Below are 24,949 nucleotides of genomic sequence, written 5' to 3'. Positions count from 1 at the left end.
CCTTCAAAGGCACGTGCCCAGTGATGAGACCTCCCACTGGGCCCCATGTTTTAAAGTTTCTACCATTTCCCAGTAGCTCCTCCTGCCATAAACCATGCCTTGAACACATGGGCCTTTGGGGGATGTTGCAGATCCAAACACCTAACAATAGGATCTTTCCTACTTTTAGGGGAGAGCATAGATTTCAACCCTAAGGGAATATCCTGCATTGAAAGGTCTGAGTTCAAATGAGGACACAGAACAACAAAACACCAATAAACTCACTGTGTGCCAGATGTTGAGGTAAAAGCTTACATTCATTGGGGAGATTTTTTTGTAAAGACTATTGTTTCTCAAATTATGCTCCTGTGCTGGACAAGGCTAGAATTTATTAGTAATAAACTTCTCAGCACAATGAATGGGCAATCTTTATGCTGGAAGTCAAGAGAAGACGGCTACATGTTTTAAGATGAAGAGATTCTTTTTTTACTGTAGTGCACATGGAACATGCTCCCTCCCCTTTTACCCCTCCTGAGCATCTTTGAGAGCTGCTGAGAGGTGTGGTTGCTCATGTCAGGATGTGAGTTAGAGCAAGCTATGAGCTGGTCCCTTAAGCCTCACACTAGCAGCTGAAGTTCAGAGGCAGAAAAATTCAGGAGTGCTCTGTTACACTTCTCAAAGGGCATGGAGGTCCTGTCCCAGAGTTTCTGATTCCCTGGGGCTGGGGTGGAGACGGTACCATGGCAGATCTCACAACTTCACTGGTGCTACTGCTGTTGCTTCCCAGACATGGATTTCAGTGAGGCCCCTGGTATTGCTGGGAATGAACAGTGTTCCACTGGGCTGGGGGTGTGGCTCAAGTAGTAGAGTACTTGCCTGCCAAGCACAAGGGCCTTCCCTGTGTTCAAACCCCAGGATCACAAAAATTTGCAAAATAAAAGGTAGAAAATAATTGTGTCCATTTAGAAGCACAAAGTTAGAAAACACCCATGGGATACCAAGTGCTGGTTAATAAAAAGAATCCTAGAGAGATGGAACAACTAGCATTCTAGAAAGTGTTATTTGGATTTTGGTGCTCCTCCCCACCCCACCCCCAAGACTCTGAACAACACATCTGGGCTGACCCAGAGAAAGACTTTTAGCCACTATTCTTTATGCCTGCCTTCCTTTTACTTCCTATACTCTTCACCAAAAGGAACAAATAAGACAGTGGAAGGCAAAAGCCTTCCTCCCTCCCCCATGATGAAACTATTAGAGTGGAGTGGCACTCCTTGACCCGCTTGTCCTGGAGCCCTGAAGCTTGACTCCTTTGTACTATAGTTTCTGGGACTGCAGCACGGAGTAGGAAGCTGATTAAACAGAGCATCTACTCAGTTAATTCTGAAGCCAGTCAGCCAGGAGCCTAAAAGGGAGGGCCTGGTTCCAGCTGCTAACAAAGCCTACAGGCTTTGCCCATCTTCCCAGCTCTAGCACTCTCAAAATAGAACCTAGCTTGTCTGCCTGCAGTTGCCTTAGTAACTCCTTATATTTGCAAAGTTTTCCAAGCATTTTTAAAAACATCTTGCTCTTTCCTCCAAACTCATGATGTGACTAGCAGTGGCTTTGTATTACTTAATAGATGTCAGCAGACTTAAGACACTAAATGACTTGTCCAAGATCAAAGTTGTTCAAGTGAGAGAGCCAAAAAACTTGTTTTCATCTCAGTTTTTCTCAGTATGTTGAATATATACCAACCAGGAACATGGAAATTCACGTAGAAATAGCAACATTTATCATATGCTAGGAATGAAAGAAAAGCCAAAGTAACTGACTGTAAATTATAGTCTAAAAAGGAATAATCAGGGGTGGGGGCATAGCTCTATTTCGCATGTTTGAGATCTTGGGGTCAATCCACAGCACCATCAAAATAAATACTTCAGTATTTTCAATATGCAGTTTGGTGAATTTTTTAAAACACAGCAGCAACCCACTTTCTACCCACATTTTGAAAACACAACTGAGAATCAAGGATCCAAGAAAACACCTTTGTACATCTCAAATGTGGTTTAGTCTACTATTTGATAACTATATTTAAATGCTCCTGATCTCAAAGCTCACTTCCTCTTAATTTGGATACATTCCTACAACTTGTGTGACAAAGGTAACGAAGGTCTGATATTGTTTATTCCTGTATCCCTAATCCTGGAATACTACATGGCATACAGTAGATGCTCAGTAAATATTTCCTGGCCTGGGGAGTGGACCTCAGTGGGAATACTTGCTGCACAGATTCCTTGTTGCTGAATCTACTACCGCTTAAGCCTCTCAGTTCTACAGCAATCCAGTTTGGATTGACTAAAAGCTTTAGTCACTTACCCAGAGGTCCTTTTGTGGCAGTTAACTTGCAGACCAGTAATAGCTGTATTGGAATTTGTTTGTGGGTTGAGAAATCTGAGATAAAATATCTTCCTCTGGGCTTGACTGTAGGTATTTTATAGCAAAGTTTCTCAGGACAGAATGACAATTAAGGAACCAAATGGTAGTAAAATTTCATCTTCATTGACTTCCTGTATCAGGTGGGATTTGTAAGATGACACGTATTTTGAGATTTTGTGAAGCCAATATGTAGAGTTAAGACCCATACCCTAAAAGTGCTACTGTTCAAGTATATTATTCTTTGTGGTTCATTAACTATACCCTAGATATCAAAGAGACAGTCATTAAAAAGTAGCAGAGCCTAATGGAAACCAGACTTCCTAGTCAATGTGCCTATTTCTTCTTTGTAAAATGGGGCGGGGAGTGTTTTCTATCAACTACCGTCACCTCACACGGTTGTTGTGAAAAAAAAAAAAAAAGTGCACATAGTACATGGCACATCCACAATGGAGACACCTTTGTTTAGCACCTCATAAAGCTTGGATGATAAGAAAAATCTGGTTAGGCATTTTTTAACAACTTCAAACTCTTTAAGATGTGTTCTAGCACTTAACTCACACAATATTACGGAAGAGAAGAAAAAGAGAATGAAAAGGCCAAATAACCTTGTGAAAGTCTCTTCAGAGTATACAGATGTGGCAGTTCACAGAAAACTTGTCTTAGTATATGCAAATGTAGTTAAGTCCTGATATAATCAAATTCAAACAATGGCAAGAAAACCTAAAATATGCTGTAAGAGCACCCTGATTTGAAACTGGTATTACAATTATACCCAAGTTTCTAAGGAAAAAAACTTGTGGCTGAAACTGTTCTTGAAAAACCCACAAGGAGAACCATATATTTGTCAATAAATACAACCCAACAGTTAGGTTTTCCCTCCAGCATCCCAGGATGAGTAAGTGGTTGGCTTGTTGACAGTCATACTGTCTGGATTTGCCTTTGAACACCAGAAATGCTGTTCCGTGCCTATGAGGACAGCCATGATGGCATTCCACTGAGTGAACTGCAAATTCCCATTTCCCATCTGATGGTGGTTTCAGGAACAAATTCCCTAAGTGTAACAAGTGGAGCTGGCCGTATCATTTATTTATTTATTTATTTTTTGGCTGTATAATTTAAATAAGTGAATTACTTATGGCTAAGTGCACATAGTTGAATACAAGTCAGATGTGTATGGCTCGCGGGCATTTTAGAAACGCCCGGTGTTATCTCTAGCAATAAAGGAAATGCAAATTAAAACCACACTAAGATTCCACCTCACCCCTGTTAGAATAGCCATTATCAGCAACACCACCAACAACAGGTGTTGGCGAGGATGTGGGGAAAAAGGAACCCTTTTACACTGTTGGTGGGAATGTAGACTAGTACAACCACTCTGGAAAAAAATTTGGAGGCTACTTAAAAAGATGGACATCGATCTACCATTTGATCCAGCAATACCACTCTTGGGGATATACCCAAAAGACTGTTACTCCAGAGGCACCTGCACATCCATGTTTATTGCGGCACTATTCACAATAGCCAAGTTATGGAAACAGCCAAGATGTCCCAGCACTGACGAATGGATTAAGAAAATGTGGTATCTATACACAATGGAATTTTATGCAGCCATGAAGAAGAACGAAATGTTATCATTCGCTGGTAAATGGATGGAATTGGAGAACATCATTCTGAGTGAGGTTAGCCTGGCTCAAAAGACCAAAAATCGTATGTTCTCCCTCATATGTGGACATTAGATCAAGGGCAAACACAACAAGGGGATTGGACTATGAGCACATGATAAAAGCGAGAGCACACAAGGGAGGGGTGAGGATAGGTAAGACACCTAAAAAACTAGCTAGCATTTGTTGCCCTTAATGCAGAGAAACTAAAGCAGATACCTTAAAACAACTGAGGCCAATAGGAAAAGGGGACCAGGAACTAGAGAAAAGGTTAGATCAAAAAGAATTAACCTAGAAGGTAACACCCACACACAGGAAATCAATGTGAGTCAATGCCCTGTATAGCTATCCTTATCTCAACCAGCAAAACCCCTTGTTCCTTCCTATTATTGCTTATACTCTCTCTACAACAAAATTAGAGATAAGGGCAAAATAGTTTCTGCTGGGTATTGAGGGGGGGAGCGGGAGGGGGTGGAGTGGGTGGTAAGGGAGGGGGTGGGGGCAGGGGGGAGAAATGAACCAAGCCTTGTATGCACATATGAATAATAAAAGAAAAATGAAAAAAAAAAAAAAAAAAGAAACGCCCGGTGTTTACGGCTTCAATCTCTAGCAATCCTTATAGCACTGTGGGACATGAACCACAGTAAGTTCATCTTAAATGATAATCCACCACACACAAATGCACATACTTCATGACAACTGGCAAAATGCTTACCTTTATCACATGCTGTGCACTTCACATATCCCTGTTCTAGTTTGCTTTAAAAAACTTAGGTTTGTGACTCAGTTTCCTTCATTCCTAACGGAGTTACAACCTACAGTTTAAAGAACATGGAACTAAAGCATTTCAAGAAAGCTTTTAAAACTACTCAGAGAATTATCTAGGGAAGTATCTTGAGGTTAAGGAAAACAAACCAAGCAAGCATATTTGTCCATAATATTTTAATACTTTTCCACTTTTAAATACTGGTTTTAATTTTGTGATTGTAACATGGAAGATCCAACTTTATTTTTAAAAAACATCAGAATCATAAAGCTATTATAGTTATACTCTACACACTCCCAAGGTACTTTAAAATGATTATTATGTTTTGAGTCTGTAGATGAACAATGACAATAATCCAAATACATCATCTGTACAACTTGGACTAAATACTGGTAAAATGTTTAATTGGACAAATGAGTGAAAAGCTTAAAGATAACCAGCACAATTTCACACGAGAACCAGCTCAGCCCAACTAAATCTCTCAGTAGCAACTGCACTGATGTTGTATAGGTGAACAAATTAGTTGATTAAACTGATGGGAAACCTATCCTTTCTTTTCCCTATTTGGCATTCTCACACCTCTTGTAGAAGACCCCCCTCCGCCTTTGGTCTGGTTGCCCCTGTAGCAATCTCAAGTGCTGCAATCATCCTTCTACATCTCAAAACCAGGAGTCAGTCCTGAGTTACAAGGGAAACACCATCTCTCTGTCCCATTTAGTGGGCACTCAGGGACAAACTTTCCAGATCACCAGTATTTTTCTGGTATCTAACAGAGCATAAAAGACTGAGTAGAATGTATGTTTTTGGCTTTGTAGGAGAGAATTATCTGTGTATGAGAAAACAGCATGAATATTCAGGATGTAGGAATTAGCCAATTAAAATAATTATAGAGGGTCTGAATATTGTGTAAAAGGCCAGCACCTCTCCAAATTTTGATTCTTTCCATACTCCTGGACTCATTTCTAAATCTGTTTGGGCAGAATTAACTCCAGTGAAGTACCAGTGCAGTTATCTGAAGGTAAGATGTATCTTTTCTTGTCTTTTTTTTTTAATACAAATATTTTTAGTGTAATCATTTTATTTACAGAATAGATTGCAAAAAGTATATCACATTTAGTGCAAATGCAACTAGTGATTATTAAATTTAGATACTGCTTTGTAAACTTTCCATACCTTTGTAAAATAAAGCTATCCAATTTAGTTATGAAAGAGTTACTTGTCTGGATTCATGACAATTACCAGAAATGGCAATCAGAGAAACATTTATAGTGGGCATTGAGAGTTATTTTGAAGATTCCCATCAGTGCCTATGGTAAATCAAACTTCCCTCCCAAGCCCTCCCATTCTCCCATCCCAAACCCCACAGCTGATTGTAAAATAAAATACAGATCTGAGGTATAAACTTCTTTTTTAAACACCACAATATAAAATGCTAACTGTTGATGTAGTAAACGGGTGTGATAATTTGTCTTGTTTGCCTTACTAGCATTACCACCATATAGGCACTTTTCCACGTATTCAAATTATGAACAGCATTTTTCTGAAATAAGGCATATTCCATGCACATCATTTAGAGAAAGGTAAATTAAAATATAGAAAAGATTTATGGAGCATGAAACTGCGTGCATGTAATGTAAGTATATGTTTTATATGTATTTTCTCTCTGTACAGAATAATAAATATCATTATGTCCAATGCAAGTAATTCACTTCCAGGATTGTGCATATTAATCAATCAGACTAATCCCATCATTAAATTATCACCTTGCATTTATCATTAAGACTCCATTATCATGTATGGAATATATATACAGGACATGTTTTACATGACAGGACTTTCTGCTTTACAAAATGGGTTTGATTTCTGTTTCTAAAGAGATGAACAAGTCAGCAAAGCATCTACAAAATGCCTCTGAATTATATAAATACATCTGCATGTAAACACAATGAAGGTTTTGAAGTGGGCAGTCATTTGACTTCAGTGAGTACCATTCCTTGCCTCAACTCCATGCTTCAAAGTTTTTCACAGAGAGCTACAACTAAAAAAGATATTTTACATGTTAAGTTCTTATAGCAACTAAAAGAAGCATTTCCATTTGGATCATGTGGCAACTTTTACTGTTCTGCTCAAGCTTCTGATCAAGAGGCAAATGGGAGCATTGCTCAGATTTTCGATGTGTATCTTGCAACTTATCTTTTAAACTGATCCCAACTAGAAAAACAAACATATATGTTACTGAATACTAGAAATCTTGAATCAAATGTCAAATTCAAACAGTTTGACTGGTTTTAACAAGCAATACCATGTAGTCTCTAACAAATTTCAGGAAAATACAAATTCATTTTAGCCTGATTACTATACCAGAATGTAGTCTATATTTACCCTCAAGATTTGTACAGATGTTTCTGTCTGGAGGCAGGCAGAACCAATTTAGGAATTACTAAATTGTGTTTGTAACAAACTCAAAAATCTGTAGCACATAGTACACAACTAAAAAATACAATAGAAATATAAAGGTATTTTGGTGGGGGGAGGAATAAAGCTTTTCACTCTTTCTCCATCAGAACCAAGTTCTTCATGGGAGTAAGACTATAGAAAAGGGAAAATCACAGGTTATTGACAGCCCTCAGTTATTAAGAGACACTTAACATGACAGTGAGAATCATTATAGAAATCAGCAGCAATGAATTCTATGATTATACAAAGCAAAAAAGTCAAAAAATTCTGGACACAGATTTGACTGTAGGCCTGAAAAAAGAACCCCATTTAGATATCTGGTGCACAGAAAGCACACGCCCCATGTGCATTCAACTTTTGTGCTCTTCTTTTGTGCACAAAATCTGATACAACCAAGGATCTTAGGTTGGACCATGTAAATTAAAAATTCTGAAAAAGTTCCCCATAATTAAAGCATCAATTCCTAGTTATGATTGAAAGTTGATTTTTTTCTCTTCTAGGAGCAAGCAAATAAAAATATAGCCATATACATGTAATATTACATGTATTTATAGTTATATGCTGAGCAAGGAGATCTAGCAGGAGATAGCTAGTGTTAGATGTTCAGCTTTACTATTGCAATATTTCTTCTTTTTTGTACACAAGGCCAAGGTCTTAGGCCACAGACAAGGCTGTAGATCCTATGTTCCAGCTTAGAGCATTCAAATTTTTTTCTTTTTTTCCTCCAAAATGGAATGTCACACAGCCTTGCTTCAGTCACTGTAGAGAAGAAAAGGAGACGTAAAAACCAGTCTATTACTAATGTTTGCAAGATTACCAGAACAGATTTCTCCCACCCTCCAATTCATGGAATGCAGACTCTCTATTAAAATTTATCTTTAAAGGAATTTCATCCTTGAGAATATAAAATCATTAACCTATTATATTTGAAGCTTTTATCCCCTCAGCAAGGAACACAAGATTGAAAGGATTCTTTTCAAAGTTAGAAAAAATTGAAGACAGCAATGTGCTATATAAGTAAGCAAATAGGAAATCAGCCAGAGGTTTCTGGATTTTTACCCCATAAAGTGGCATTTTCTTCCTCTTAACCTTCAAAAAGAATTATGCCATATAATACCACTTTTTAAGAATTTTAAAATTTTACTCAAGCTATGAGTCTGTCTTATTTAAGAAGTGAACATGCTCAAGACCCTTGCCAAACAGTTTTGACCATTTACTGGACACCTCATTAACTCTTTCCACAAAAGAAAAATGTACACAGAGTCAATAAAACACTGTTCTAAATCTAACATTCTAGAGCAAATGCTGTTAATATCTTAGCATGTTTATTTCAAATGTCTAAAAAATTATTCTTTCAAACATAATTGAAAGCATGTTTTGCATAAAACAGTACTGATTTATTTCTGCCTTTCTTAGTGGAATATCCAAGTCGCTTTGGTAGGCAATTCAGCCTAAAACATCAAGACGAAGATCATATTGGCAAGGTCAAAGTGAAAAAGAGGAAAGGCAGATGCTTGGTTTTGGTTAGGGTGAAACAGAAATCTTCAGGTCATGGCAAGAGACGAACAGCTAAGTAAGGCGACAAGTCTGCTGCAGTCATGAGTGATAAATTTTCTTGTTTATCTGGTAACTATGGCAGAGAGAATCAGTAAATAGTGTGTACAGATCTAGACATACCAACTCAGTTCTAAAATACTCTTATTCTAAAAATAGTCAATTCACTTAGCAAGACATTTAATGCATGAAGAGACAAATTCCCTGAAAGGTTAGGCTGCATTAGAAAATATTAACCATTCAGGTAAATAACACCAGAACCTGTTTGAATTTTCAGGTAACATTCTTCTTGGGAGAAGCTAAACATTTGAGTCATGAATAGAGTAACTCTTGTGTTAGTATCTGAAAATAAATTTAGCCTTCACGTGTGTATGTGTGTTTTAAAGAAGGTTATACTATAATCAGCATTATAAATCAGACTTAATGGGGCCAGGAACATGTCTCATGCTTGTAATCCTGGTTATCTGGGAGGCAGAGATTGGAGGATTTTGGTCTGAGGCTGGCCTGGGCAAAAATGCTAAACCCTATCTGAAAAATAACGAAAGCAGAAGGAGCTGGGGGTATAGCTCAAGTGGTAGAGAACCTGCCTAGCAAGTGCAAGGCCCTGAGTTCAAACCTCATTATAACCAAAAAAATTAAAAAAAAATCAGACTTAATGGATGGAAGGAAAACATGTTCAAACTTAAAATAGAAATACAGTTACAGCTACATTCAGAGTCATTTTTTTTTTTGACTATCAAGTTGGGAAAAATTGAAAAGTTTTCTTTCATATATTATGTGAGAAACTATATGGAATTAGGCATACCAATTCATTATTTCTGGTGATATGATAAACTTGTATGACCTCTATGGAGGGCAGTATCTAAGTTACAAATGCATGAACCGCAAGCAGGGCCAGCAGTACTGTGTCTAGTCATTTATCCCACATAGAAACTTTCAAGTGGAAAATGGCATATGGATACAATCGTTAACACTGTTCTAGTAAACATGGGAAACAACTTTAGTACCTACCAAATGCAGAACTGGTTAAATTATGTACAGTCATATAATGGATATTCTCTAGACATAAAGAGAAGCAGCAGGAAGCTCCTCACCAATACAGAAAGAACTTCAACATAAGATGAGTGCAAATGCAGGATACAGAACAGTATACAACATTCTGCCTTTTAACACTGGACACTGTGCAAGTGTAAGGGGGGATCATGCTTGTATTTGCTTGTTCAGGTATTAAAAACCTCTAGGAAGACACACAGAAACTACTAACAGCATATATATTGATATTATTAATATCTTATACAATTCTATAACAATCTTTTCTGGGTAGGAAAATAGATGAATGGGGGAAGAAAGTGTCACTTCACACTTCTCAAACATGTTAATATATTTGTTGCAAGATTTGTAGCAAGGCATGGTGGTTCACAACTGTAATCCCAGTTACCCAGGAGGCTTGCAGTCTGAGGCTAACCCAGGCAAAAGGATGAGACACTACCTGAAAAAGAAGCTAAAGCAAAAATGACGGGAGTTGTGAAGTGGTAGAGTACCTGCCTAGCAAGCATGAAATCCTGTGTTAAAAAAGAAAAGAAAGAAAAAAGAAAAAGAGACCCTATCTCCTTGCATAAAGATGCTCAATAAAGTATTATTTTACAGCAAAAATACAGAACCAACCCAGACATTGTGAGACTTGTCAATAAATTCTGTAACATTTGTATAACAGATGTTAGAAAAAAAAAGGTGAAGATTATTGTTAAGTGACAAAAGCCACAAAAATATAGAACAAACTTTTTTTGAGACCGGGTCCTGCCTCAGCCTCTCAAGTGGGCCACTACACCTAGCAATGTATATATGTTATTTTTTTAACACTCAAAAATAGGTCAGTACATGGCACAGAAAGACTGGAAGAACATACACCAAGAATAATAGTTTCTAGGAAAGGAAAGAATATAGGGAGTTTGCACTACTGAACTTCTACAGTTCTATAATGTTGAAATGTTTTTAAATAAGCATTCATAGAAAAAAAAAACCAATGAAACAAAATTTAAAGGCTACAAACTATAACTGTGAGAGCAATAATAAAACACTTTCAGCAACCTACTTTCAAAGACTTAACTAAATTCTAACAACTGCAATCATACTAGTGAAATAAGGTTAATATATCTTCTTCCAGTACCTGTTAATACTAAAATAAAATAGGTTTTCCTGAAGTTTTTTCTTGGACATAAGAAGTAAAACGTTTTAGAAATTTAGGATACTCTCGCTTTGCCACTGCCCTTAACACTGAGGCTGGTGCCCATCCTCCAGGGTTCACTGCAAAATAAAAGAAAATTAAAATCATATTAAGATATAATTCTCCATATACATGTAAAGAACTTACTTATTCCTTTGCTTAAAAAAAAAAATCCTCTTGTTGGAATAACTAGCATCTCTTGAAGTTGCAGGTTTTTTTTTTTTTTTCTTTTGCTGTACCAGGGATTGAAGTTAGGGTCTTGGCCTCACAGTCTAGGCAAGTACTCTACTACTAGAGCTGTGCCCCAAGTCCTTAGCACAACCCATCAGACATGACCAGACAGCAAATAAGAAAGAACTTACTATTTTCTTAAAATGTTCTTAGTTTTCCCTAAACTACATGCAAATATTAGTATACTAACATTTTAAGTAGACTTGTTCATTACCCTCTACTGTAAGTAAATAGTAACTTATTCAGGTAGAAGTGTTTCTTTAAACATGCCCCAAAGTGAAATAAATATAAAACTAGCAGGTAATAAGGACTAAGAAAGTAGTGATTCAGAAAACCAAAAGTCTGACAAATAAGAAAAAGACTGGTTAATTTCTTTTCTTGCCGTTGCTTCTGTTCCTAATTACAAATATGATCTAATAAAAGGGATCTTAAAACCAAGGAGATACACACAAATACAAATTTAAACTTAGACAGTGGGTTTTCAAAGTCTCCCAGATAACTGTGATATGTATCTCTCCAAATTAAAATTAGTAAATTAAAAATTAGTAATCTAGAGTGAGGGCTTGGAGGGGGGAGGATGGTTCAAGTGATAGAGTACCTGCCTTGCAAGCATGAGGCCCTAAGTTCAAATCCCAGTGCTGCCAAAACCAAAAGCATTCTAAAGGATAAGAACTTAAAAAAAAAGTTAAAAGAAAGGCATTTATTCAAACTGGCAGTTATTACATAGATTATGATCAAGAAACTCACATTATCAATTAGAAGAAAAAAAACAAAAAATACATACCATTAGCTACATATGTAATCTTGCATAGAATGTTGTCTCTGCTTATCTCCTGGTTTCCTTCTGGCGGGCTTACCAAGGTTTGACAAATCATAGCAATATTTATTTTGGCACGGACACATCGATTGTTCAGCTGACCAAACAAACAAAAAAGCCCCAATAAAGCACCAGTATAGTAAACATTCAGAATTTTGTAACATCTGGCCTATTATTATTACATTAGTTTAAATAAAACTCTACCTCTTATCAAAACATCCAACAAAAATCTCATAAACACCAAAAGATAATATAGACACCAGAATTTTCCCTCTTCTTAATAAATGGAGCTAAATCAAGGTAAAAAAATCACAGGCTTGCGTAGCTGACAATGGCTAAAGAAATAACTGTGGAAAGCAGCCTACACATAATACTCATTCAGTTCTGCTTTAGCATCATCCTGAGAAGGAAAAGAAAACAGTGCTACTGGGATGTTCATAGCTATGACAGTGGTCTACGGGCAATACATAGGCTGCTCCAAGCAGCCAGTCTAACACAAAACAAAATCTAAGATGCATTCTCAATTATCTGTGTGCGTGTGTTGTTGGTATGTGCTTATACCCTTTGCCCTGCGTTGTATTACAGGATTATACGCATTTATACATTGTACTTACAGGAGCACTGTCATGATCCACAGAAAAATTACAAACTATCCAAGTTTCAGGGTCATTTTCAGTCAAGGCTGGTATCTTTCGAATAGCAGAAAGATATAATACATCTCTTTGAGAAGCAGGCCATACTCTCTGTGAAGAATAAAAGGATGTTTTGAAAATTTGAATTACTTTTTATTCCGATTTCATGTAAAACTAAAAGAGAAACAAATGTAAAACCAAGTGACTTGGCTGAAGGTAAATGTCAAATTTCAAATGGGAATCACCAGAGAATCCCTGCCAAAGGACAAATATGAACACTGAGTTAATGGCTTTGCATCACAATCAAAGAACTATTTTATTTTTTCTCTTTTAATTGTACTAAATTTGCCATTTTAACAAATTTTTAGTGTACATCTCAGTGGTATACAACATTCACAATGTTATATAACCATGTATTTTTGAACTGTGTTATTACCCCAACCAGAAAACAACCCATTCTCTCCTCCCTATAGCCCCTGGTAATGTGCTTAGAGAATCAAGACTTAACAAGTAAAGATGACAGGGGGAAAGGACTACTTCGTCAATATGACACATTTGGAAGAATTTCAAGTCATTTATATAAAATATTTCTACTTTAAGTGAGCAAGGAAAAAAATATGCTATGGGAATGACATGGAGCTCAGGTCCCAGATAACTGGGACTATTTAGTTTTAACTGATGGAAAAATAAACTTTTATCCTGTTTAAGTTACTTCTACTGTGTTTATTTGATATATGTAACTGAACTTTGCCCTTATTGTGCATTGTCTTCCCTGACTACTGAATGCAATAAATGGCCAATACAAAACAAATTGTTTTCCAAGAGAAATGGTTCATCTTTTAAAGATGCAAAATTTCGTGAAACTGAGGAAAGCAGCATGGGGAAAATGTAGGTGAAGCACGTGAATGGTTTATTACTGGCTTCACCTATACTTGCCCTACACTATTTTACAACTAGTGAATAAGCTGGGCATGGAGATGTGCCTGTAGTCACAGCTACTCAGGAAGATGAGGCAGGAGGGTTGCTTGATCCCAGGAGCTTGAGCCCAGTCAGGGGCAACACTGACAGATGCTGTCTCAAAAGCAAACAAAAAAACTACATGAAGCAGGACATGGTGGCTCATGCCTGTAATCCCAGCTACTCAGGAGGCATTCTGGTCCCAGGCAAAAAATGCTTCTGAAAAATAACTAAAGCAAAAAAGGGTGGAGGTGTGGCTCAAGTGGAACAGTGCTTGAGGCCTTGAGTTCAAACTCCAGTACCACCAAAAACCAGAACAAAATCTAATAAACAAAAATCTACAAGGATAAGAAACAAGGATTACTTAAATATTAGAAGGCATGTAAACTTCTTTCAAATCATACTATAAAAGAAGCAAAATTTAAAGAGAAAGATGGTTTATAGTGTTAGTTGATGTTGCTGAAAAACATTATTCCAGGATAATGTGTTTATTCTAAGAACTGCAAATAACTGCAAATGAGTTCTGTGGCATAGGAGGCATGTACATTGGCTCATAGTCTGTTCTTTTACTGAAAAATCCCTTGGTCCTTTTACTTTTACTTTTTTTTGGTGGGGCTGGAGTTTGAACTCAGGGCTTTGTGCTTGCAAAGCAGGAGTTTTACAGCTTGGGCTATATTTCCAGATCATTTTGCTCTGGTTATTTTGGAGATGGGGTTTCATGAATGATTTTCAAAGGCTGTCCTTGAACCACAATCCTCCCAATCTCAGCCTCCCAAGTAGCTAGGATTATAGGTGTGAGCCACTAGCGCCCAGCTAGTTTTAATATAACTTGTAGGACTCTCCCTTCCAACTATTTACCACGCAGAATACCTTTAGCAGATTGCTTCCCAGGATTAACTATCTTTTGGTAGTAAGATCCTCTGACTCTCAATTACTGGTCATTTATCTTAATTATAAATTATAGGGCAATTAATTGATATTTTAATATTTAGTAAATTTTAGATTTTACATTAGGCCCCCAAACCTGTATGCTGAAACAGAATATCCATTGTTTCACATTTCTGGAGCAGCTACCAGGTAAAATAAAGCACAGTTCATAACGATTAGACATAACGATGTCTCAGATAAGAAGACTGGGTTCAGGAAATTTGTAACAAGTTTTATTTTCATATATTCAACTCAACTACAAAATTTAATAGAAAAGCAAAGTTCACAATGAATTGGAAGATGAAATGCTTACTGAATAACTGTATGTTTTATATAACAAGTAGTACTGTTTTTGGTGGACCTTTCCAAAATTTTAATTCCCTTTATTATTCTATATAAAATATAGATTATTTGGCAATAATAATATAAATTATTTGGCAATTTTCACAAGGGAAATGGAGCAGGATAAAGGAAGAGAAATATTAAGTAGCAATTTTAAATACCTTGAATAGCAGAAGGTGTAATGAGGTGAAAGGGTCTAGAACCAACTTAAATTACTAGGTTTCTGTGTGCTCTGGTAGCTGAAACCTTTCCTGCTTCCAGATATTCACTTAGATCACTTTCGTATTTATCAGTCTCAACACAGGCTAACACCATACATTCCCTTACCTCTATTATTGTTGCACAGGAAAACAGATTCATTTATATTGGGTAACTATCATTTATTAGCTATACAGACTAGATGCTAGATAAGTACTTAAATGGATTTCAGATGTCTCTTCTCTACGCTTACAATGTGTATAAAGAGAAACTAACTACAGTACAGCCTTGGTATCTGTGGGATGGTTTCAAGGAGACAGGGTAGTTCCAAGGAGACCACTGCTAAGGAAAAACATTGAATGCATAGAGTTCAGTGCTTTAAAATTACTCAAATTTACCTATGTTCGTACAGTAGGTCTGAGCAAATGAAACGTGACCACTTTAATCAAGCATATTAAACTTTACCCTGCTTTTTTAAAAAGAGGCATACTTTCACAAAATTAAGGGTACAGAAACACTCAGCAGGTCACACAACTTAAACACAATTGACAGGAATATGGGACTGACTGAGAGCTTCTCCACATCAACTGAGCTGTGCAAAGTTCACATGAGTATTCAAAATTTGTATTTAAAAAAATTTTTTTTTCTTACTTACTAGGTTTTTTTGGTTAAAACTGCATGCAATAAATCCATGAATAAAGAAGCCTATTTACTGTATAAATCTTTATCAAATACTGTTTCTAGATTATATTTCTCAGATTCTTGCCTGCATACATTTTGGCTCTAAATGAATGATATGCTTTTCAAATAAGTGACATTTATAAATTATTAATAAACTTTGCATCTTTAGAGTCATTTAAATTCTTGCCAAAAATTGATTCAGAAAATTTACAAGTCTAAGTTTGAATTAATTGACACTTCTTGGGGTAGATGAAAGAGATCTTTACCTTGTGCGTTTGATAAATGATGATTGCATTATCAGCTAATGTTTCCACCACATGAAAGTTTTCTATAGTTGCTGAAAAGAATAGAATAGTATTAGTTGCCCAAAAGATCAATAGCATTTTCTAGAATGTGACTAATTTACATATATAGGAAGTCAATTACAAATGGACATTATGGTAAAGTGAACAAGATCCTGCCCTACCTAGGCTAAATCCAAATGTAAAATGGTTAATATTTAGTACTAGGGCTATATATTTGCTTTCATTCTGTAGGTGGCTGTGAAGTCTGATCATGAGGGAGCTTCATTTTCTTCGGCCAAGTATGTATCTTTCATAGCAAGAAAGCAATGCTAAACACTACTGTATTACTCACGTTCAAATAATTCCCTACCATTAGACTGTCTCTCTTCCCTAACTTACTGAAATTAAAGTGTATCTATGCTTAGATGACTATTTTTGTGGGGAAAAAAAAAAAACCCAAAAAACATCAAACTGCCAATGATAAACACCTCATGATATTGACAAGTATCTACATTTATGAAATGTGATGTCTAATGGGAACACTTACATACTAAAAATAATTCTAACTAACCACAGCAGCATTCAACTAGGGTTTTACCCTGGAAACAAAAGTTTATGAAAGAGTAGACGATTACAGAGAAATCTTTATTTTCAGTCCTGGCTTTTCCACTAATTTACTCTGTGGCCTTAGACAAGTTACTTGATGTATCTGAATTTTATTTGCATGTAAAACACCTAACCTATTATGAGGGATTAATAAAGTGTTGGAACAAGTGACACAATATCCTAGGAAGCATTCTGAACAGTGAAAAGATCTATTTAAAAGTAAGGTACGGCCAGGCATGGTGGTACACACCTGTAATCAATCATAGCACTAGAGAGGCCGAAGCAGGAAGATCAGGAGTTCGAAGTCAGCCTGTACTACACAGTGAGACCCTGCCTCAAAAAAAAGTAAGGTATGGTGTTGGGGATACAGTTCAGTGGTAGAGTGCTTGTCTGGCATGTGTGAGGGCCTGGATTTAATCCCCAGGAAATCTCCTACCCCAACAAATAAAGGTAAAGGTAAAGTATATTAATTCTGTGTATGACTCTCCAGGTATTTTCTACATTAATTCTGTAAACTATACATCACATACCAAAAAATCAGGTTGGATTTGGTATTTAATTCAAAACAATAATTGGATTAAAATATATTAACAGTGACAGCTTACTTTCCCAGTCATTGCGTACGTCAACATTCCAGAAGTAATTGCAGACTTCATGTCCTGTAACACCTTTAACTGCATGGGTAGCTTTCAAAGGATCTAGAACAATTCCATTTTCTTCTACTTCTCTTCTGTATACCTAAAGAAGACATATTTAAAAAGCTGCTTGAAAAATAAAAATCAAACCCTTGGAAGCACAAACTTGAAAGTACTCTTTTAAATTAACTGTTTAGATTTTTATTTATGAAAATCTTATTTATAGAATATATTCTGCTAAAAGAAAAAAATTCAAAGAACCACAGACAATAGAAAATATTTAAGGTGACAAATCCAAGATAATCTTCAACTATGGAAAACATGGATAAACAATGAATGACTACTTGCTATGAATTAAAAATAAACACATTAACTTAAATTAGCATTATTAACCAAACATTCTCAAAGACTGTTTAACATAGCTAAGAGGGTCAATAAGCCTGGTTAGAACATCTCCTTAAGGATATTAAGGATATTAAGGATATTAAATGCTGTAAACCAGCATTTAAAACAGTATTAGAAACACAGTAGGCACTCAATTATTTGCTTAATCAAACAAATGGCAAAGTTAAAATGGCAAAAAAGATTATAAACAGATTTATTTTAATTTAAATATTGAGGCTGTGTACCTTAAGTGCTGAGTAAAATCAATTACTTCAAAATTGGAGTTTGCTACTTTAGAGAATTCTGTGATTAGTTCTTTCAAGAAGTGAAGATACATGTTACAGGGAAACAACTCTCATTCTATGTAGTGCTGATGGGGACAGACACTGTAAGGTATTTTATAGTTTCTCTTTTACAATTTCTCTCTTCTCCACATGTTACTGGAAACACCATTTTCTTTATCACCCAAACTGAAAACTCTAGACTTTTGATTTCTCCCCCTGGGAGTTGATAAGGCTACTATACTAAGCTTATTCCTAATTTTCTCTAGCATATAAACAACTTGACTTTTTTACTGTGTCTTATATATTGTAGGTCTTCATCACTTTGTGACTAACTCTCATAAGCGGTCTTCTAGGTCTAGAGTTCCTTATCTAGCTGCTTAATCTTCCTAAAATGACACACTGCATACCTACTGCTAAAGGCAACCGACTAGTCTCCTCAGTGGATTACTTTATGCTTCCTGCAATCTAGCCCCAATTTCTCTCTCTCTAATGTCCTGGGCTATAGGAGCATTTACTCTCCTCATTCCAGGTGGAGGGACTTCATCTGGACTAATACTCTTTAAGGAGGAAAGAAATCTTTTACTTCTTTCCTCCCTAAGGAAGCAACAGTGATTTACTAGAATACTGAATTCAGAAGAATAAACAACTTGACTCAATTTCTTCTTTTGCAAAGAGCATGTATCCTGGTCAGCTCCTGGAGCCATGGAGATTCAGCTATGTTAAAAGTGTTGTGTCACATATGTACATGGAAGCAATACTAGGAATCCCCCTATATAGCTATCCTTACCTCAACTAGCAAAAACCCCTGGTCCTCCTTATTAATGTTCATACTCTCTCTTCAACAAAGTTAGAGATAAGGGCAAAACAGTTCCTGCTTGGAAGTGAGGTGGTGAGGGCGTGAAGAAGGGGGTAAGGGGTAAGCGACGGGGCGGGGGGGGGGGGGAAGGGGGGAGTAATGACCCAATCATTGTATGCACATACGAATAAAGGAAATAAAAAAAAAGAAAAATAAAGGAGGTGAACCTATTAAAAAAAAAGAGCATTGTGTTTAATTCTGGGGTAACATATTAGCAAGACTTTGTGGCAATGATCTAAAGATGTTATCTACAGTCAGCTTATCAGAGTTCTAGCTAACATTTTGGTATCTCATTTGTCTGCCTACTCTTATTTCTTCATTTGCTCCCTATCTAAGGGGAGGAATTCTGCTAAACAATCTATGCAAAAATATTTTTGTTTTTTTGAGACAGGGTCTTGCTGTGTAGCCTACACTAGCCTCAAACTTGTGATCTTCCTGCCTCAGCCTCTTGCATGTAGGAAGGTTTATGTCATCATGCCTGGCTGTCTGTGCAAAAATCTTGCATACAAAATTTGCTTTTGATTTTTTGCTATGATTTCTTGCCTAAAATCCCCTCAACCTCACCCTTATCATGACCTTATTTTCATTTCCAGATATAGCTCAAATGCTTCTCCTTACCATAAAACAATCTAATCATTTCAAATCACAGCACTTTTACTTTTCTCATTTTCTTTACCACTTATTATCAATACATTAACAGATGGATGTTTCTTAAGTGTCAATATCCTAGTTGAGTGTCAGTGGCTCACATCTACAATCCTAGCTACGCAGGAGGCAGAGATCAGGAGGATAAAGATTCCAAGCCAGCCCAGGCGAACAGTTCTCAAGACTCTATTTTGAAAATATCTAGCACAAAACAGAGCTGACAGAGTGGCTCAAGCAGTACAGCACTTGCCTAGCAAGCATGATGCCCTGAGTTCAAACCCCAGTACCACCAAGAAAAACAAAACAAAACTGCAGTATCTTCTTTCCCCAACTATAACTTTGGCATAGAGGGAATCTGATCAGGTATCTCTGTATCTTTAGTATAGTGTTTGAGCATGAGAAATAATCCAAAATTCAATGCTGCTGCAGCTGTTTTTCAATCTATCTCCCTACCTCCACTTTTTGTTCATAATCTGTATTTTGTGTTTAGGGATGCAAACAAGATTAGCTGACCAATGTCCAAATAGTTTTCTTAAAAAAGAGAAACCAGGTACATCGAGAAAAAGGAAGGGAAGTGAGGAATAAATCAAAAAGGGAGACAAAGTGACACCTGGGCAAAACATTTAGTATCATAAAGTATAAGAAAAAAAAGAAACATCCAAATAGAGGGTCATTAGCTGACTGCGATCTTTTTTTTTTCTGGCAGTACTGGGGTTTGAACTTAGGGCCTCATGCTTGCAGGCTTGCAGGCTCAGGGCCTCACCTGCTTGCCAGAGCTCTACCACTTGGACTATTCTGCCAGCCCTGTGATCTAAACCCCAATTTTACTTTCTCCATGGCCTAGGAAAAATGGAACATTTTGTTTATAGATTTATATTATGATCATAAAAAAATTTGTGAAAGTGAAACCAGGAAAGCAAAGACATTTTATTTCTCGGCATCTCGTGTTTCTTTGATCAAATGTAATACATTATTTTAAAGTGATCCTTATATCAATAGTAACAAAGCTGCATTTGCAACCTGCAACATTTCAGTGGGAATTACCTTCATTTCTCCTTCTTCTACAACTAATTGCCAATTGGCATCTCCGCCTACATCCTGTAATGAATACGTCATATGGTTTTGCATCATCTCTTCAACCTTGAAAAGAAAAATAAATCCATGAGACTCCATACCCAATAGCTATGTCATAATCTGTAAAACAGAATGGTACTCAGTAAATGGTGCTCTTAGAAAGCTGAAGTTAGTTAGTAGGTTTTAGACAGTGTTGAAGAGTTTAGATCACATTCCAGATGTCCGGGTTAATGGTAGGAGGGAGAAATGCAGGGAAGGAAGATGCTTCACTAAAGTATCACAGATAGATCTACTGTGAGTGAAATGATTAAATAATCATTTTTCTGGAAAAATGAAATATTGCATTCTTTATTATAAAATACAGAGATGATGTCTTAAAGCATAAAATCAGAATACTAAGGGTAAAATGGCCAAAAAGAAATAATCTAGTCCAGTGTTCCTAAATTTACGACTATATAGAGATAATGGAAAGCTTGTTGTTATCAAAGATTTCCCTCCTAAGGTGAAAAATCTTCCTTTATTCCACCATACCCACTTTTATCATGAGTATAAAACAACTTAAAACAAACTTCCTTCTACTTGATTCCAATTTCATTGTTTTAAATACTTTTATGGATAATGCTAATACATATATGCTATCATTTACCCATAATCACTTTTTAGTTCATTCTTTCAAAATGTCCAAACCAAAAAATTTTTGTTTTTTTTAACTTTCCTTTTTTTCTCTTCTTCATCTTTTTTTTTTTTTCTTTTTCTTTTGTGATACTGGTGGTTGAACCCTCGGCCTTGCACATAGTAGGCAAACACTCTACCCATTGAGCAAAGTCACCAGTCCCATTAAATTTCTTTTACTGAAATTTAAATGTAATTTCAGCTTTTCATTATCACAAATTGCCCATCTTTCTTTTGTTTGTTTTCATTTTTTGTTTATATTCTCTTACACATCTTAAGTAAGCAAGAAAACTGAACACATATTTCACATTCCCAGAGTTCTAAATCACATTTATTGGTATATTGTCATGAAGTTTTCTTTGTGAAGTCTCCTAGTTTGGAATGCTTTTAAATAGAAATAATAAAAAGATTATGCCAGCAAATAATTTTAGTAATATGTACATTACAGAGGGCAGCAAAGAACTGGAATATATGTATATTGTACTTATATTAAAAAATCTATTCCTAAGTTTACCTATTTCAAATAAAGTCTATTGTGTTCATTAGAATTTATACTAACAAGCATCTAGTTTAAACATATTTGAAATAAATATATTCATGAGTTTGAAGCACAAACTCTTAAAATTATTAGCCCTGATCACGTTAATTTTTCTGTACTTAAAGGATGTTATCAATATGTTATAGTGATGCATACTTCTGCTACATCCTATTTTCTGGATCTCAGAATGCATTTTTGGTTACGGAAGCAGGTACAGTTTTAAGCATCTCCTGATTTGGCAACTTTTTGATTAAAAAGTTAATGCTGAGAGTCTATTATCTATTTTTGTAATAAATAAACACCAGTATATTTTATCCCTTTATTCCTAATTCTGAAGACAATGTGACAAGTTTCAGAGCTCAGAGAAACTAATAGTTTATTCTATAATTTTACAAAGCCTTAATTAGAAAACATAATTGCAGGTGCCACCTATAGAAAACTGTGTGCCTGTAAACTTTGAAATCTGCTTTGAGGGCAAGGGGGATTAATGCAGTATTCCAAGTTACAAGTAATATAAATGTATCTAGTTTTAAAAAGAAGGATAAGAAAAGTTCTAACTTGGTATGCATAAAAAATAAAATTAAATAAAGTAAAATAAAATGTCTTGATTCATTTGCTTGTTAATTGTGATTGGAAGAAATCTTTACCTCCTTTAGACCCTGAAAGATCTTAAAAACCTTTAGATTTGAGTATATGGTTTAGGTGAGAAACTAGGAGTTTAGAACACATGTGTTTACTATGAGATAAGAGGTAGCAATAAATGCTTCCCAGAAATAAATCCTACTTTAAGTAGCTTACCAGTTATGGAAGAATGTGAAGAAAATTTTATTGTTAAACCTAAGAGTACAGTTTAAAAGATTTTTACCTTCTTTTGTCATAAACTATGTAGGTAACTCTATTTTTATTTGGGAGATTATTCCTGAACTAGGTTATTTCAAATGTTTATGAAATATGGTATTTTTTAATTTGTATTTTGGTGGGAATGAAACCAGATCCCATAAATACAAACTGGTAACAGGTAACACAGATTTAACAATGTACAGAAAAAGCATGTTCAACATTGACTTTCTGGATAGATTTAAAAAATGGTATTCCTGTAACAGTTACTGCTGTTATATCCATGGAAAAAGTAGTTTAGAAGTTTTTTTGTTTTAATTCTTGAACTAAAGAGGGCTTGAAAAGTTCAATAAAGATAAAATATGTATCCAGTGCTGTGCTCCTAGGAAATTAAAGGAACTAAATAAAATATTGCAATTCTCTCATCATGGGATTTTCATTCATTGTTATCTTCCTTGACTTAATAACATTGAGGTTAAGAGAAAAGGAGATTACAAGTACAGTGGATTTTATATTCACTGCAATAGATATAAAGTAGCTAATATTACTAAGAAGCACCTGTAACCATCTCTGATACTTTGGAATTTAATTATCTGCTCAGTTTACTGTGTAGGTATGATAAAACGATGTGGTAAATAAGGGGCCATTAAGTTTGATGACAAGAATTAACATAAGCCAAAGCCATTTTATTAGGCTCAAAATTGGTATTTCAGGAAATATTGTTACTAGTAACAAATACTTAGCACTTAAAAAAATCAAAACAAAATCACTAAAGCAGATGAACAGTGTTCTCAAGTTTTAATTAGGGTAAGCATAATTTCAGAAATCATGACCTTGATTTTTCTGGACTAAGAACTAAAAATGAACCCACACAATGTACCAATAAACTATGAAAAATGGATAAAAATACATTTAAGGTAAGAGGGACAGTACGTGTTTTTAATGTCAATAAATAACATTATTTCTTATTTCTCTTATTTCTCTTGATACATAAGTCTCTTCAGGATGTGAGACTGTAAAATGCATCAAACTTAATTTAGTCACTAGTGTAATTTCACATCATGTTGAATTGGACGAGTTTCCCAGATAACACTGTTTCTTGGCTGATATTAATTCTAGGTCTAGAATTTTAACTTACTTTTAGGTTCATTTTCCCACCAGTAAATCTAGGTATCTTTTTGTGTATTTATGGACACCTATGCTTGATTTACCTACTCACCTAATATGAAATATTTTTGTTTTCATTTATTTTCAGTTTTTCTATTACAGTTAATTAACTTCTTTGCACATACAGTGTCCTTATAATACAACTTTGTACACTTATCCAATTATTTCTCTAGAAAATATTCCTAGAAGTGGAATTGTTGGAAAAAACAAGTTGTTTTTATTCTTATTGCTAAACTGTTAATTAGAAAAGTTACACCAGCTTATACTAGCATTTTTTTTCCTACACTGACTAAATATTAGCTAATTTTTGCCCATTTGATAGACTACAGGCATTTTTACTTCTTAGTACAGGCATATTTCTTCAGTCAACTGACTATTCACATCTTTGGGCATTTTTCTTTTGGGTTAACAGTACACTATTAATTTGTCATTAACATTATTTTATCCAGTAAGTCCCTCTATGGCTTCCTAACTGTATAACAATAAACATAATTGTGTTCCTTTTACATGAGTAAGAGAAAGAGAATTGAGACCTTTTAGACTTTTGATTGTACCATTAAAGGGCAACTTTCCTTTTGAATTTTTGTGCTAACAATATTAGAAAAATCCCAATTAGTAGCTTCTCCAAATAACATCATATTGAATGATTTAGATGTGAGGTGGAAGAGAAGGTTGCATCCCAGATAACACTGTTTCTCAGTTAATATATAATTCTAGGCCTAGATAAAAATGCTACACTTGGGTGTGACTATACAGAATCAATTTGTCAGATCCTCTGAGAAGAGAGACAAGGCAGCACAGTTTCCTCCGAAATAAGCATTCTTATCAACTTAGAATTATTTATTCAAAGGGTGATGCTGAACATGAGGTACAATTCAGTCAACAGTTAACTGTCAGAGCCTGAGACTGCTAATGTCCTTGCTTTATAGAAAGGACAATAAATACTTAGAGTTCAATACTATTTGCTTCACTTTTACCTCTTTTGGCATATAAAGCAGTATAATAATGAAAAGTTAGAACAGGACTTGATCAATTATAAGCACCATATATTAGAAAAAAAAATCTAGTAAAATTATTTTCTCTCAATTTATATATACAAGTTACACAAAATGTTATGTAAAGAAGC

General features: G+C 35.5%; 1 protein-coding gene across 3 annotated transcripts in view; it reads right to left on the bottom strand.

The window, feature by feature from the left end:
- Positions 1-4,980: 4,980 nt before the first annotated feature.
- Cert1 (ceramide transporter 1) overlaps positions 4,981-24,949 on the bottom strand; it is a 119,847-nt gene continuing 99,878 nt past the window's right edge. For all 3 annotated transcript variants that reach the window (XM_074077274.1, XM_020185696.2, XM_020185697.2), the window contains 7 exons: positions 20,580-20,675; positions 17,337-17,469; positions 16,108-16,178; positions 12,719-12,847; positions 12,072-12,201; positions 11,000-11,136; positions 4,981-8,037 (listed from right to left, as the gene is read on the bottom strand). In XM_074077274.1, the coding sequence (XP_073933375.1) occupies positions 11,009-11,136; positions 12,072-12,201; positions 12,719-12,847; positions 16,108-16,178; positions 17,337-17,469; positions 20,580-20,675 (687 nt within the window). In that variant the 3' untranslated portion in view covers positions 4,981-8,037; positions 11,000-11,008. The remainder of the gene's footprint in view (positions 8,038-10,999; positions 11,137-12,071; positions 12,202-12,718; positions 12,848-16,107; positions 16,179-17,336; positions 17,470-20,579; positions 20,676-24,949) is intronic.

The sequence above is a fragment of the Castor canadensis genome, chromosome 6, assembly GCF_047511655.1.
Source record: "Castor canadensis chromosome 6, mCasCan1.hap1v2, whole genome shotgun sequence".
Lineage (NCBI taxonomy): Eukaryota > Metazoa > Chordata > Mammalia > Rodentia > Castoridae > Castor > Castor canadensis.
Note: the sequence above shows the minus strand (reverse complement) of the source record. Positions and strands in the feature narration are given on the sequence as shown.